A 15,280-nucleotide genomic window follows, 5' to 3' on the forward strand; every position below is an offset into this window, starting at 1 on the left:
ATTTGCACTGCAGTTCTTCAAAAGGGTAATGCATTCTTCTGAAGCTGCAGTACCCAGAACTGATGTCAGTAACACAAGCACAGTTTAATTCTATTCTTAGAAATAAACTGATTGGAGTTCTCCATTCTGATACCTATATCACCAATGAGCATTTTTTATTTTAATTTGCCTCAGCAGCCAAAAGTCAGTAAGCCTCTTTTTAAGTACAGGTAGTTCTGCTATGTTAGCTACATTCCTAAGAAACCTCATGTTATAGAAAATTGTAGCAGAACAAGCTGCAATTGCCTTCAAATCAGATTTAAATAGGTTTTCTTGAATGCATGATAACCAATGCAGCTTGCGTAATGCAAATAGTGTTCCCTAATCCATCAACTGCGTTATGGAATCACACACTATAGTAGAACTACCTTACTGAAATTGCCTTGGAGAAACAAGAGCTAGATTTTGTTTGTTGAATTGGCCCTCCCATTATAAATGGAACATTTAAAAAAGTGATCTAAATCTCCAAATTCTCCCTTACCAAAATTGTCAAGTTTTGCAGACATCCTTTTGTACCAAAACTGTAAAACTATATGCACCTTGACAATATCAATGTAATAGGAAGCAAACTTTGAGCCAAAACTGTTATAAACTCAAAGTGACAGTTCATCACAAACAAAACCCTGGCTTATTTTTCACCCCTGGTCAAGGGTGTACAATTACTGTGTGTAATTAAAATAGCTGGCTTCAACAGAGCAGAATTAAAACTGGACCTTCTGACTTGTATGGCTTTATACTGCATCAAGTACTTGATGCATGTTCCAGTTTAGAGTTAAATAATGCCATTACCTCATGTGTTCCATGTGAAAAATTCATCCGTGCAACATTCATTCCAGCTTTGATCATCTCTTTCAGCATCTCAACAGATCTGGATGCAGGGCCTGAAAATAATCAGTACAAGCACAATTTCTTCCATGGACATTATAGTTTCCACTCTTTGACAATGCAAATACAAGCGATACTACCAAATGAAATTCACAACAGAAAGATAGCAAAGAGCAGTCAGAGGCTTGTGGATGATTCTTTTGGAGACCCAAGACAACATTAACTTGCAACTAACATTCCCCAGCAACAGATAAAAATCAAGAACACAAAAAGCTGAACTAACAGCAGGAGCACTCAAGTCAAAATGGAAATGACTGATCAATGTTTCTTTAAAAAATTCAGCTTTAATTTGGATCACTAGATCAGACAAATATGCACAAGAACTTTGCACTCCAGAGGGGGAAGCACAAGAGTACTTAAGATAATTGGCAAGGAAAGCTTCACAGATGAACTGGGGTAAGGGAATATTTGTGGACATCATTACACAAAATAAAATAAAGCAATCATTAGGAAGATGGGAAAATCAAATCTATTTAGTCATGCAAGCCCATACTGTCTTTGACCCACATCCCTTAATATCTTTGCCCCACAAATAAAGATAGCTTTGATAGCTATTTGCAGAATTCCAAATATCTGCCATTCTCATATAGAATTTTCCATTTACACCCCTGGACAATATTGCCCCAACACCATTCCCAAGCTCTCACTCACAAACTACGGAAATACTATCTTGGATCCCTTTAATATCCCTAAAACTTCAACCAAATCACCTTTCACCTTCAAGGAATGCAACCCTGTGTGCCTTCTTCTCTTCATTAAATTCTTTCCTCAAATGCAATCCCTGTATCATTCTGGTAAATCTATACTGCAGCTCCTTAAAGACTAATGCATCCTTCTGAAAGTAGTGTCTAGAACAGCTAACAATACTGCAGGTCTCATGGTATAGATGTGGGTTAATTTTCAATCTCCTTGTACTTTAATTCTTAATAAGATCAGCATTTAATATAGCTGCCCACATCATTTCAGCCAAACTACACCCAATTTCTGAACTCCACTCTTTCATAAAGATAGGGCAGGTGATTTTTTTTTAAGCCCAACATTTAAATCTGTTGAATAACTGCCCTAATCCTCGGGAAAGTGTTGAAAACATACAAGTGACTTTTTCTAAATATAGCACCATAATCCAGTACATAAATATTTTGCAGCTGAATGTCAGTGAACTATTGTCAAATATGGATTTTAATTCCCGACAACAGCATATCATTTCCATCTTACAGAAAGCTTTGATTATTCTGTAAACTTACCAATGGTACAAATAATGCCAGTGTTTCGTGCAATTGTTGCTTCAGAGTCTATATCCAACAAGCACAGGTGCTCCAGAAAAGTGTCAGCCATGGCAGCATGCAGCTGCTGGCGTTGAATGAAAGCTGTTCCCATTTCATGCTGAGCATCTTTTGAGGTCGGCATGGTTGTTGTTGATTCTACCCTAGAAGGAAAAAAGACAACATTGGCCATTACCCTGTGCTGTGCAGTTCTCAGTCACTCCCCCCTCCATCTCAATTCTTCACAAAGATTCATTACTATACCAAGTGTTAAAAGTGATAATTACCAGGTACAAAGTACAAGCACTTAACTGTTCCAGTGCATAGCAGAAAGGAATTTTTGAATTCCCACCTTGCATATCTTAATATCCCAGGCTTCACGATGCCAGAGAATTAGTGACTACATTTAATAAGTAAACAAAGTGAAAAGAGGCAATCAAACTGGTAATTTTGCTTTACCAATTCACATTTTTGTATAACTGCTGGAGAGTTCCAAGATGTTCAGGCTTCAAGATATTTCATAAGAACCACCTCACCAACAGGCTGAGTTGGTCCACAATGAGCCATCCAATCTCAATTAGGTCAAGTTGAAGCAGCCAAACTATTCCCAACGATACCATGCAAGGGGGAGAAAAAGATTTAATCTTTAAGATATAATGCAACCGCTGGCATTGAATGAGAGCCATTCCAGTTTGCATTGAGTATTTTGATGTTGGGTGGCAGTTACTGACTATGCGATAGAGAAAAAGGATTCATAAGCACATGCTACGCAAAGGTCAACATCCCTTCTCCTACTTCTACAAAGTATACATATACAAATATCAAATGAGAATACAACAGTAGTCCCATATTCCCAATGAAAAGCCACTGACATTAGGATCTTGGGTAGGATGCTGGAACCATTAGCAAGACACAAGGCAAGAGCAAAATGCAACTTTTGAATTTCATTGAATAGTCTCAGCATGGAAAGACAAAGGAATTTCACTCCAAGCACTGCAAGAGCAATTCTGCTCCCTCAATCTTCCTATTGTAGAGCAGATTCTTTCCTTTCAGATTCATTTGAGCACTTTCCATACCTGTACATTTGAGACCCCAACAACTCCACTTCATGTCAGTTTTGATTCTTTTGTTATTTACTTCTAGTCATGATGCGTCATTTCTCCACCTACTTCATCTATATTGTTTATAATTACCTGTATAGATCTTGTAGCCTCCTGCCCAAGGAGGACCACCCAGCTTCTCCGGTTTAGTGACATTTCCAAAGTTCATGCCCAGAATTATTTTGGATTTTTTTTCCTGCTTTTCTCCAAAGCCTTAACATCCTTAGATTCAGAGCTATAAAGCAAAAAAATCAAGCTCTTTGGCCCAACTATCCATGCCAACCAAGTTGCCTGAGCCAGTCCCATATCCCTCAAACCCTTTCTATCCATGTACCTCCCTGAAGCCTTTAAAAACATCTTAATTTTGCTCACCTCTACCATTTCCTCTGCAGCTTGTCCCACATACCCACTACCCTCTGAAAAAGTTGCCACATACAACCCCTTTAAATTTCCTCCTCTCCCAACTTAAACCTATGTCCTCTAGTTTTAGTCTCCCCTATCCTGGGGAGAAAGACTGACCATTCACCCTATCTATGCCCCTCAGCATTTTGTAAAACTCTATAGGGTCCAGAGAATAAAGCCTTACACTCCAGAGAATAAAGCCTATCCAGTTTCTCAAGTGGGGTACAGAGAAAACCACAAAACTGCTATTTTTGACAAAACCAGTGTTTTAAAGATTCATCCTTACTTCTTAGATTCTGTACCCCATTTACAGAGTCCACATTTTAAAACTTAGAATAAACAATGCATGCAATCCCTCATACCTTTTAGAACTGCATTTATATTGCCTCTTCTTCCTACCAAACTGTACTTGTAACCTCTTTAAAGTAGTTGAATTGGATTATTGAATTGTATTATCATCACGTACCAAGGTACAATGAAAAACTTGTCGTGCATAGTTCATACAGATCAATTCATTACACAGTGCATTATGGTAGTACACGGGAAAATAACAGAAATCAGGGTCAGTTTTTAGAATATATTCCATGGGTTCAGAACCTCAAATTCCATGTTTCTGACTGCAACTGCTGCCTCCTCTACACCTCTTCATTTTGGAGATGGTCATTCTTGCTATGTCCTACTACCAACACGCTCCCACCCACCCCTCCCCCCACGAGTTCCCTCTCCATGCTCTGTTGCCTCCCACATGTCAAAGATGCACAGTTTGGTAGATTATTGGACACTAAACTGGCACTAGTGCATAGTTAAGTGGTAGAATCTGAACATTAAGAAAATTTGAGTATGATTGTTAGCAGTTTCAGTTCTGCTAGCCTATTTACGTAATATCAAGAACACAAGTCATAAAGGCTGGCAAAGTTTAAAGTCAATACAAGTATACAAATCTCTACAGGGCTGCTAAACTACGTTAAGCAGTTAGTCTTAAAAAATACTCAGGATAATCTTTACCAAAGACAAAACAACACCTGCACGTCTCAGAGATAAGCAGTGCACATAGAAAGATTTGATTACCGAAGTCAAATTTTATTTTACATTTAAAAGGCATATTTACAGATCAGCTTGAAGTCTAACAAAAGAAAAATGGATAGAAAGTTAGATGCTAACTGTTACCAAAGTGTGGGTTGAGAATACAGTCAGAAAATGCCAGCAAAGGAAAAAAAGCAGTCACCAGCAACTAGGTAGAGGGAAGAATGGAATGGAAGATAACCAAAGGTCAAGAGTCTGGAGACCTTGAGAGGTTAACAATAAAATTAAATAGATGGGCAGATAAAGGCCATACAGGCATTCAAAAAGAAAACATTGAAGTTACTTTTTATTATTATGAATGGAAAGTAGTGGTGGTCAATGAGAACTATTGAAGGCAAGTAACAAGTGCATTGGAGAAGCCAGATGGAGGCATGATCAGAGCATGACAGAATGGTCCTGCCTATTCTACCATCTCCACTAATACACAATCCCATTCTCAGGCAACTTCAGGCATTGCAACACCTGCCCTTTTACCTATTCTTCCATCAGGCATTACTTCACATTACAACCTCAGACAAAGCAGCAACTAATTATACTTCCTCCAATTTGGCATACTACATAGTGTTTACAATGTGGTCTGCTCTACACAAAACCAAACATACTAGATAATGCTTTGTAAAATACCTCCATTCAATCCACAATGCCTGTAACTTTAATCCTTTATCCCAGTCTAACCTGTTTTTGTTGCTCAAGGTCAGTGAAAGCTCAAGGAACAGCATCTTATCTCCTACATGGAGATATTACAGCCTTCGGGACAACCAACGCAACAACCTCAATACAGTCCTGTACTGCAGTTTCTTGCCCCTTCTCTTACATTTCAAATTTGTTTTCTTCCCACCTAGAGCTCCTCCAGGCATTCCATTACTGCATCTTTCAATCTACACCATCATTATGTGCCATTTAATTTGTTTCCTCCCCCGTCAGACTTTGCCTTTCATCCTCTACCCCTCTTTCTCTGCAACTTAAAACGTCTAATTTCTAACAGGTCTCAGTTTTGATTAAATTTCCAGCATTTTCCACCTTAAATATTATAGAAGCTAGAATTCATATCAATATCTACTTTCCATCCCAAAGTCAAATAGTAACCTTGCTCACTCTCATTAGTATCCTGCTGGTGGAGGCCAGATCTTGAGATTAATTTGTATTTTAACAATTCATCTCAAAAACCATTCCAGTTACCTGCCAGCAGCTCCATTACAAACCCTTTTTAAAATACTAGCTACAGAAAAAGAAACTATCAAAATATGCCAAAGTCAACCAGTTTTGTAACCTACACCAGAATTGCAAAGATGAACAGCAAACCTACTTTCTCTCCAAAATGGAAGACAACAGTTGAAATATATAGTTACAAAAATATTTTTTAGAAGAGACAGATCATTTCCATTTGCAGGAAAAGCAAAACTAAGATTTTCAAAAGGCAACTAAGAAATCAAGAGATTTACAAAACTGCATCACCCATCCAGTTGATTGCAGAATTGCTCCCAAAGGACAAAAATGCAGTTAATACAAGGAAGTGAATATGCATTCAAATGGAGCCTAGATAAGAACATATGGAGGAATAACAGTGATTTTGCAGAGATTTAGAGAAATGACACCTGTTGAATACCAAATGTTGTTCTCTGAATCAGGGTCTGATCTGCTTATCTCAAAAGTAATTTAAGCTCCTAAATATATGGAGCTGCTTTACCATTTAGACAGTACAGCTGTAACCCAAACTCTTCCAGCACACTTAGAGATGTTTAAAGAGATTAGGGAAAACCTTCACCATTCAATAAAACCAAACCCCAGACAAGTTGATTAGTGCCAAATAACTGCAATAACTGTTGCAACAATATGATAAAATGGTATAATAATGTTGTCTTTAAAGTCACAAACTAATTCTGCTCCAAAATTCAAAGCAGTTCTCTGTACAAAGCCTAGATTTTCATCAGACTTTGCTTGTTTTCTGCACGTAGAAATTACAAGAGGGCAGACAAAACATAAGTGGCGAGGGGAAACAGCTTTCCCAGCAGTACTGTTAACAGATTTATAATATAATGACACACCAAGGTCATATCGTTCTATGCTAATTAGACCCTTTAAAAAACACTACCGATCCTAAACGCTAACTTCACAGATGCTACTCGATCTTGACGTTTTCTAGTAAATTTTTTTTACATTTCAGACTTGCAGCAGTATTTTGCTTTTATGTCACCCGTTGGAAAAAATAGGCAGGCAATGGTTGACTGTACTCTGCATGTTGAGATTAACGCTGCAGAAACATCTCAAGCCTACACCATGTGTCAGTCACGTCCCAGTAGCACATCGCGTACGTGCCGTCCGACTCGCGTTCATAATTCGACCCAGTGAGGCGACTGAAAAGAATTATGAAGTACCAGAGAAAATGTGAATCATTCCGGAAATTACTAAATCGCTTACAGGAAAGAAAAAACGACGACCCGAAATATTTCAAAATGATCTGTGATTAATCAAATCAATGTTTCTAATAGCGGATTGAGAGAGAGGGGAATTTTACCAAACCGCAGCTACCCCCCCCCTCCCCCCTTTTCAAACGTCTCGACTGAATTTCACCTGGAAAAAACTGCAGGATGGGACCGCATGCGTCTGCTGCAAGTCTTCCGGTTTTCAAATCTCAACCAATGAATCAATTACGGGATCCATCTTCCCTCTCCCCACACACGCACATAAAGAACTACAGCAACCTGCACTGATCCTTGTACCGATAGCTTCTCGGGTCCCAACGATCATTAGGGCAAGTCTGTGACTGCATTAGCAGGCTGCAAACTTAGCAACGTCGCGCTACAGCTCCTAATGCCAGCTGTGCCAGCCCCACTGATATAATATTCTGTGACGTCTAAAGACGTAGTGAAAGTTGTACAAATTTAAACTTGCATTGAATTTTAATTGTGAATGCATCCCTATCCAGACGGATTTATAATAAAATCTCTCAGACTGTGCGATCCATACGCTAAAAGCAAAAATGTTTTTTTTTGAAAAAACAGGATCTAAAAAGGGGAACTTATAGAAATTCCTTTTCCAGGAGTTTGGCCTGCGGGTCGCAGAGTGCAGACAATTTGTTAAAAAAGACAAATCTTGTTGGGAGCGAGCTAAGTCATTGAGCCACAGCAAGGATCTCTCTCCAAAGAGAAGCTGGCCGAGTAATTCGATTTCAAAGTCACTTTGGGTCTTGCCTCGCCCAGTGCCAAGGTATCACGTTGCTGGCCACGAGGAATCATTATTGCCTCCTTCACCATCGGTAAGGGGATCTCCCAGTCTCCCGCTCCAGTTACTAAAGATTAAAGCTGACCCAAGTGGTGGGCTATAATTCTGCAAATGGCAACGTTTTCAGTAGACCCTAGTCTCTAATAGAGGCACAAGAACCTAAAACTCCACTGGTGAGGTCAAATTGCACTGACCTTCTAAAACAAAATTCTAGCTAGATATTCGAATTGAAATGATTTTTAATAAGCTGCGTAACAAAAGAAAAGGCACTTCAAGGGCAATTAACTCCACAATAGGTCTGCAAAAACCGTTTTAAACTCGAGATCAGAAGCACTGGATAAGAGAATAATTTTTTTTAAAAGAACTGATTAATATGCCAATTTCTATTTAAAGTTTCCTAAAACATCTGAATTTTTAAATAGGTGCTGGGCTCAGTCCTCAGCACCTTGGCTACGTGCGAGTAACCTACCGCATAATGACAATGAATAGGCTGTCCTTCGAGGAGGAAAGGTTGTAGTTTTTTTTTGCAACAAAAAGGGGTTAGGAGAATATAAATACATATTAAAACGATAAAGAATTTAAAAAAGGTAACATTTTTTTGGAAAAAAAAGCAGAACCTACAATAATGACATTTTTGAAAAAAGCAGGATCTACAATTAATAAAATTAAGTATCACGTAATAAAATCCTTAAAAATGTGAAATAAAATGAAAATTAAGAAGTTAGAATCTCAATACAATGAGTAAATTATGTTATGTTAAAATAATGGTGAAATACTGATATAATTATACCCCAGTTCATACATTTAAACATTACGTGGACTATGAATGCTAAAGGGGAGCGGAGGGCGCAGCCGACTGGCCCGGGACCGGTCCCCTGCCCCCGTTGCCAGGGAGCCGGGGCCTACCGGGGCGCAACCAGGCCTCACCAGCCCGCGGTGCACGCCGATCCGAGCCGCCCTTGGCCCCCCCCCTCCCGACCCGGTCCCTTTCAACTACTGCCCTGCCCCCCCCCCCCCCCCCGACACAAACCTCTGCAGACCGCACCCAAGCCGAGATGCTCCGACAAAGTGCCCGCCTCCTGCCTCCGCCGCTCCTCATATACCCTCGGGCACCAGCGCGGAACTCCACTGGAGGACCGGCTGGTTCACTCTCGGAGGACCAGCGGTGGTTATCCATCCGCTGCTTGGCCATCCCGCCCAAAGCAGCCTCCCACGTAACCTTTTCTTTGATCCTTTAAGCCCTAAAGGGCGCTCCGAACATGTTAATGTTAATAATGTGATGAAGGGCAGTTGGCACAGCATCAGAAGAGGAACTATATTTCTAGGGGATGGATTTCATTTGCAAGCTTGTGACGCAGCAGCTGACCAATAGGTGGGGAGGGTCTCAGGTACACGTGACCGGGCTAAATTGGGAACAAAATGGTTGGGTTGCTTTGCAGCAGGATAGCAAAGCTGCTAGAATTTGCTCTTTCTTGAAAAGATGAAAATAATTTTTACACTTAAAATAAGTGATTACTTTCTATGCTTAGATTTCACCCCTAACATTTCTCAAATCTTAAGAACAACTGAATTATTTTATATGTTAAGTAGACTTTTAAGTAACTGACAGCTTTAGCTCCAAAGTACTGAAAAAAAAGATCATTGCTCTTCCAGTGTTTGGAAGATTGTGATCTCTTGACTTCTGTTAGGTAAGGGTTATCTTCCATGGTGGGAAGCTGGATTGAAGATGTAAACAGCATTAGTCTAAATGAATTGAAAATCAAAAAGAAACTGCGGATGCTGGAAATCTGAAATAAAAACAGGAAATACCAGAAACATTGCATTTATTCTAGACTTATAATGAATGCAGTTAATGTATCTATCTTCGTATGAGAAAAGTCATATGCTGGTGCCGGAAGCGTGGCGACACTTGCGGGCTGCCCCCAGAACACTACGCAAAAGATGTACTGTCACTGTGTGGTTTCGATGTATGTGTGACTAATAAAGATAGCTATCTTATATATAACATCCAGTGTTGCAGATTTAATAATCAATTCTTTCCTCAAAGCAATATCCTCTTCTGGAGTTGAAGCAAAAAAATTACAAATTCTGGAAATCTAAAATAAAAACAGAAAATGCAATGGACTTTGTTTCCTGGAACTTCGCCCAAAACTTACCCAAGATCCCATTCTTTTCTGAAATTATTTGACTGTAGAGGGGATAACAATAAAATCTGGTTCTTTTTCATATTTCTTTCATTGATTTAAGTACATACTATCATTAGATACAAACCTTAAGAAAAACACTAATTTTCAAAAAGCAAAGAAAAAACTGCAGATATTGGAAATCTGAAACAATAACTAAATGCTGGAGGTACCTTTTTATCATTGACTTGAAACATTAACCCAATTTCTCCCTTCTTGTAGGCTGCTTCTTAGATGTTGTTATAGCTAGACTCATTCAGATAAGACAGTATTCCATCATGCTCCTGATGTGCCTTGATGGTGGAAAGGCTTCTGGGTGTCAGGTGTGAGTCACTCATTGCAGGATTACCAGCATTTGAGCTACTCTTACAACCACAGTATTTATGTGACTGTTCCAGCTGAGTTTCTGGTCAATGGCAAGTCCCAGGATATTGATGTTCTGGTCCGGGCATTGCTACTGCACTGAATATCTAGGGTAGGTTGCTTAGAATCCCTCTTATTAGAGATGGTCATAGTTTTGGCACATTATGGCATGACACCTATCAGCATCTTATCACACCTTGTCTGAATGTAGCTGGGTTTCCTCCCATATCCCAAAGACATGCACGTTGAGGCCAGACGTAGGTTGGAGGAACAACACCTCATATTCCGCCTTGGTAGTTTCCAACCTGATGGCCTCAACTTCTGGTAACCCCTCCCCTCTTCTCCCTCCCCTCCCCTTTGTCTTTCCTCATTCCTGTGGCCCCTCCCCCCTTCTCTTTCCCCCTTCCCCCACCCTCATGACTTGCCCATCTATTCCCCACCTCCTTCCCTCTAATCCATGATCCACTGCTCTCTCCTACTGAATTCCTTCTTCTTCAGTCCTTTGCCTCTGCTATCTATCACCTCTCAGCTTTTTACATCTTCCCCCCACCCCACCCCCAGATTCCCCTTCTCACCTGGACTCACCTATCACCTGCCTGTGTGTGCTCCTCCCCCTCCCTCAATCCCAGCCTTCTTATTCTGGCTTCTGCCCTCTTCCTTTTCCAGTCATGATGAAGGGTCTCGACCTGAAATGTTGACTGTTTATTTCTCTCCGTAGATGCAGCCTGACCTGCTGAGTTCCTCCAGCACTTTTTGTGTGTGTTGCTCCAGATGCCAACACCTGCAGAATCTCTTGTGTCTACATGCTGGTTGCTATTGTAAATTGTCGCTAGAGCAGGTGGCTGGTGGGAGAATCAGGCAGGTGCTAAGGGATGGGAATGATGAGATTGCTCTGAGCCAGTATAGACTCGATGGGCCAAACAGCCTCTTTCCATGTGATAGGGAAACATGGGAAGTGAGAAAAATGCCTAATTGCACTTCTTGACCAAATGTGCTTTTGCTCCACAGTACTGGTCACTTGTGAACTAGCAGCATTAGGAAATCCCATGCAGAGAAAGGTTACCCCTAATCATTCAGTATTTGAGCAGACAAAGTGAAAGATACCCTCTCAGACTGATTGTACTCTGGTGAGACATTTAAGCTGAAGTTCCACCTATTTGAAAAGCCTTGAAACTATTTGACCAAATAAGATAAGATATCTTTATTAGTCACATGTACATTGAAACACACAGTAAAATGCATCTTTTTGTGTAGAGTGTTCTGGGGGCAGCCCGCAAGTGTCGCCACACTTCCCGCGCCAAACATAGCATGCCCACAACTTCCTAACCTGTACGTCTTTGGAATGTGGGAGGAAACCGGAGCTCCCAGAGGAAACCCACGCAGACACAGGGAGAACGTACAAACTTCCTTACAGACAGTGGCCAGATTTGAACATGGGTCACTGGCGCTGTAAAGCGTTATGCTAACTGCTACACTACCGTGCTGACCGAGACAACCCATACATCTGGATCATAACAACACAGCCATTAATTGGTCATCTTTTGCATTTTACTGTATGTGGAATTCCATTGCCAATGCCTGCTTAGCAAGTTACTGGATAACATATTGGTTGCGAAAGAGATGAAATAGATAAATGCAAGTACTCACTCTCTCACCTTGTAGGCTGTTGAAAATGTTTACAATGCTTAAGGGAAAGTGGTCATAAGTAGATCATTAGGAAATGTGCAGACATTAGCACTTCCTAAACACATACAGGTATTGCTGCTTGTACATTTTAGCAGTATGGAAAACATTGTTTTCACCACAGTCTCATTAATATCAGCTTGTACTTGGCAGCAACAAATAGGTTCATCTTTGGCCTTTATCTTTGCAAATGCAGCTTCAGAACAGGGTAAAAAAAGTACTTTTAAGTTGCTTCATCCATTCTTCTGACTCACTGCATTCATGGGAGCCTTTCAGGGTGAAGAGGGAATAAATTTGTGTTGATGACCCTTCTTTCATTCGTCCTGGTTGCAAAGCATTGATGTTGCATCGCAGATGTACATTGGGGTTATTGCTGGGTGTCAACAAGGTCAGTCTTCAACTCATGGGAACTTGGTACCATTCATTGTTGAATCAATGCCTGACAGGAAACCTCACAGATCTTTGTAATCTGTTTTCTCTTCCTTGAAAGGCTACAATAGTTATTTTGTGCCTTGTGCATTTGTGACCACAGGGACTGAGGAATGTTTACACAAAGGGTTTGTCCACAGCTGCTTCCCAACCCCCAATAGCAGTGATGCAGAACCACCTCCTCCACCTCCAAAAAGCCAATAGGAAGCATTTCTTCCCAATCCCTCAATGTACACTTCATTCCCAATCAGCAGAGCCATACAGCACAGAAACAAGCCATCGAGTGAATGTCAACCAACAAGTAGCAACACACAAAGTTCTACAGGAACTCAGCAAGTCAGGCAGCATCTATGGAGGAAATGTACTATCAAGTACCCATTTACACTGATCTTACACTAATCCCGTTCTACCTTCCTCACATTCCCCATCAATTCCCTCCAGATTCTACCACTCATCTACACACTAGGGGCAATTTATAGTGACCAATTAACCTACCAACTCGAATGTCTTTGAAATGTAGGAGGAAACCGGAGCACCCAGCGAAAACCCATGTGGTCACAGGGAGAACGTGCAAATTCCACACAGACAGCACCCAAGGTCAGGACTGAACCTGGGGCTCTGGAGCTGTGAGGCAGCAGCTTTTACAGAATTGGCCCGGGAGACGTTGGAGCAGCGGGTCCCTCACAGGTACGGTGAGAGTATTTGAAAGGCTTGTGTGTTTCCGTGGGCTTTTCTTTTACAGAATCAGACTGGGAGACGTTGAAGCACGGAGCGGGGACTCGGGACAGTGTGATCGCGGGACTGTAGCAGCAGGAGGAGCAAGGGGCTCGGGATAGTGCTGATTGCTGGAAGCAGCTGAGGTGAGCTTGCTCTAAAAGGAGCGTGGAGGGCAACTGAAGGGTTAAACAAAGTGTTGATTGGTTGATTAGAGGGAGTGAGTACTTGAGATAATTGTCAGGGACAAATACAAGGAGGGGTAACTGAAGAGGAGTGGTAAGTGTGTGAGTTGTCCAGGGTAGGAGTGGAGCTTTGAGGCTTTGGCGAGCTGAGGACAAGCTTGCTCCCAGTAAGGCAAGTTTCTATCATTAATTTAATTAACTTAGGAGTAGGTAATGAAGGTAGCAGTTAGGGCAGTTGAGTGCTCTGTATGTGGGAAGTCAGGGACAGCACACTTGTCCTTGATGACTACACCTGCAGCTCTGGACAAACAGGGAATTGGAGCTGGATGAACTTCAGATCATTCATGAGGCAGAAATAGGCAGGAGTTTCAGGGAGATAGTCACCCTTAAATGTCATGACGCAGGTAGCTGGGTGACCCTCAAGAGATGGAAAAGGTAGAGCAGAGCACCCCCATGGCTGTTACCATCAACAATATGTATACTGTTTAGATGCTGCTGGTGGGGACAAACCCACCAGGGACAAGTTGTAGTGGTCATGTCTCTGGCACTGAGACTGGACCCTCGGCTCAGAAAAGAAAGAGGGAAAAGAGGAGAGCAGTAGTGATAGGGGATTTGATAGTTAGGGAGACAGATAAGAGGTTCTGTGGGAGAGATTGAGAATCCTGGATGATCTGTTGCCTCCCTGGTGCTAGGGTCTGTGACTATCTTGCATTGAATTCTTGATATTCTCAGGTGGGAGGGTGGAGCAGCCAAATGCTGTGGCCCATGTAGGGACCAATGATGTGGATAAGGAGGAGATCCTGCAAAGAGTATAGAGAATTAGGTGCACAGCTGAAGGATAGGACCTCCAAGGTTGCAATCTGAGGATTGCTACCTGTGCCATGTTCTAGTGAGGCTAGAAATAGGAAGATAATGTAGCTAAATATGTGGCTAAGGAAATGTGCAGGATGGAGGCCTTTATGTTCTGGACAATTGGGCTTTGTTCCAGGAAAGGTGGGACCTGTTCCAATGGAATGGTTTGCACCTGACCTGGAGGGAGCCCTAACCTACTTGCGGGTAGGTTTGTTAGTGCTGCTCTGGGGGGTTTTAACTAGATTTGCAGGGGGCAGGGGAACCAGAGTGTTAGAGCAGATAGTGAGGTGGAGGAGGATAAAGGTCATGCGAGGACTGCATGCATAGACAGAAATCAAAGGTTCGTACATAATAGATGCACCTGAGAACACTTCTATCTCAATGCAAGGAGTATGTAGGTAAGGCAGATGAGTTCAGGCATGGATTGGCACGTGGGATTATGATATTATTGCTATTAATGTGACTTGGTGCAGGAGGGACAGGACTGGCAGCTTAATGCTCTGGGGTTCTGTTTCAGATGTGATAGAGGGGGAGGAGTGGCATTACTAGTCAGGAAAAATTTCACAGCTGTATGTAGACAGTACAGCCTGGAGGGCTCATCTACAGACTCCATATGGGTGGAGCTGAGAAATGGGAAAGGTGTGACCACACACTAATAGGGATGTATTATAGACTGCCCAAGAGTCAGAGAGAATGGGAAGGAGTAAATCTGTAGAGAGATAGCATACTGAGTAAGAAACAAAGTTGTAATAGTAGGGTATTTTAACTTCTCCACATTGACTGGGGACTCCCACACTGTGAAAGGGCTGGATGGCTTGGAGTTTGTTCAAATGTGTTCAGAAACAGTTTTCTAAATCAATATAGAAGGTACCAACAAG

General features: G+C 41.5%; 1 protein-coding gene across 1 annotated transcript in view; it reads right to left on the reverse strand.

Annotated features, from left to right (window-relative positions):
- The window catches only part of pkma (pyruvate kinase M1/2a), a 29,588-nt gene extending 20,419 nt beyond the window's left edge, over positions 1–9,169 (reverse strand). Inside the window, exons 1-3 of the mRNA XM_052042457.1 lie at positions 9,024–9,169; positions 2,169–2,350; positions 829–920 (exon numbers count right to left, since the gene is read on the reverse strand). Coding sequence (XP_051898417.1) covers positions 829–920; positions 2,169–2,331 — 255 coding nt within the window. The 5' untranslated portion in view covers positions 2,332–2,350; positions 9,024–9,169. The remainder of the gene's footprint in view (positions 1–828; positions 921–2,168; positions 2,351–9,023) is intronic.
- Positions 9,170–15,280: the final 6,111 nt, after the last annotated feature.

The sequence above is a fragment of the Pristis pectinata genome, chromosome 32 (assembly GCF_009764475.1).
Source record: "Pristis pectinata isolate sPriPec2 chromosome 32, sPriPec2.1.pri, whole genome shotgun sequence".
Classification (NCBI taxonomy): domain Eukaryota; kingdom Metazoa; phylum Chordata; class Chondrichthyes; order Rhinopristiformes; family Pristidae; genus Pristis; species Pristis pectinata.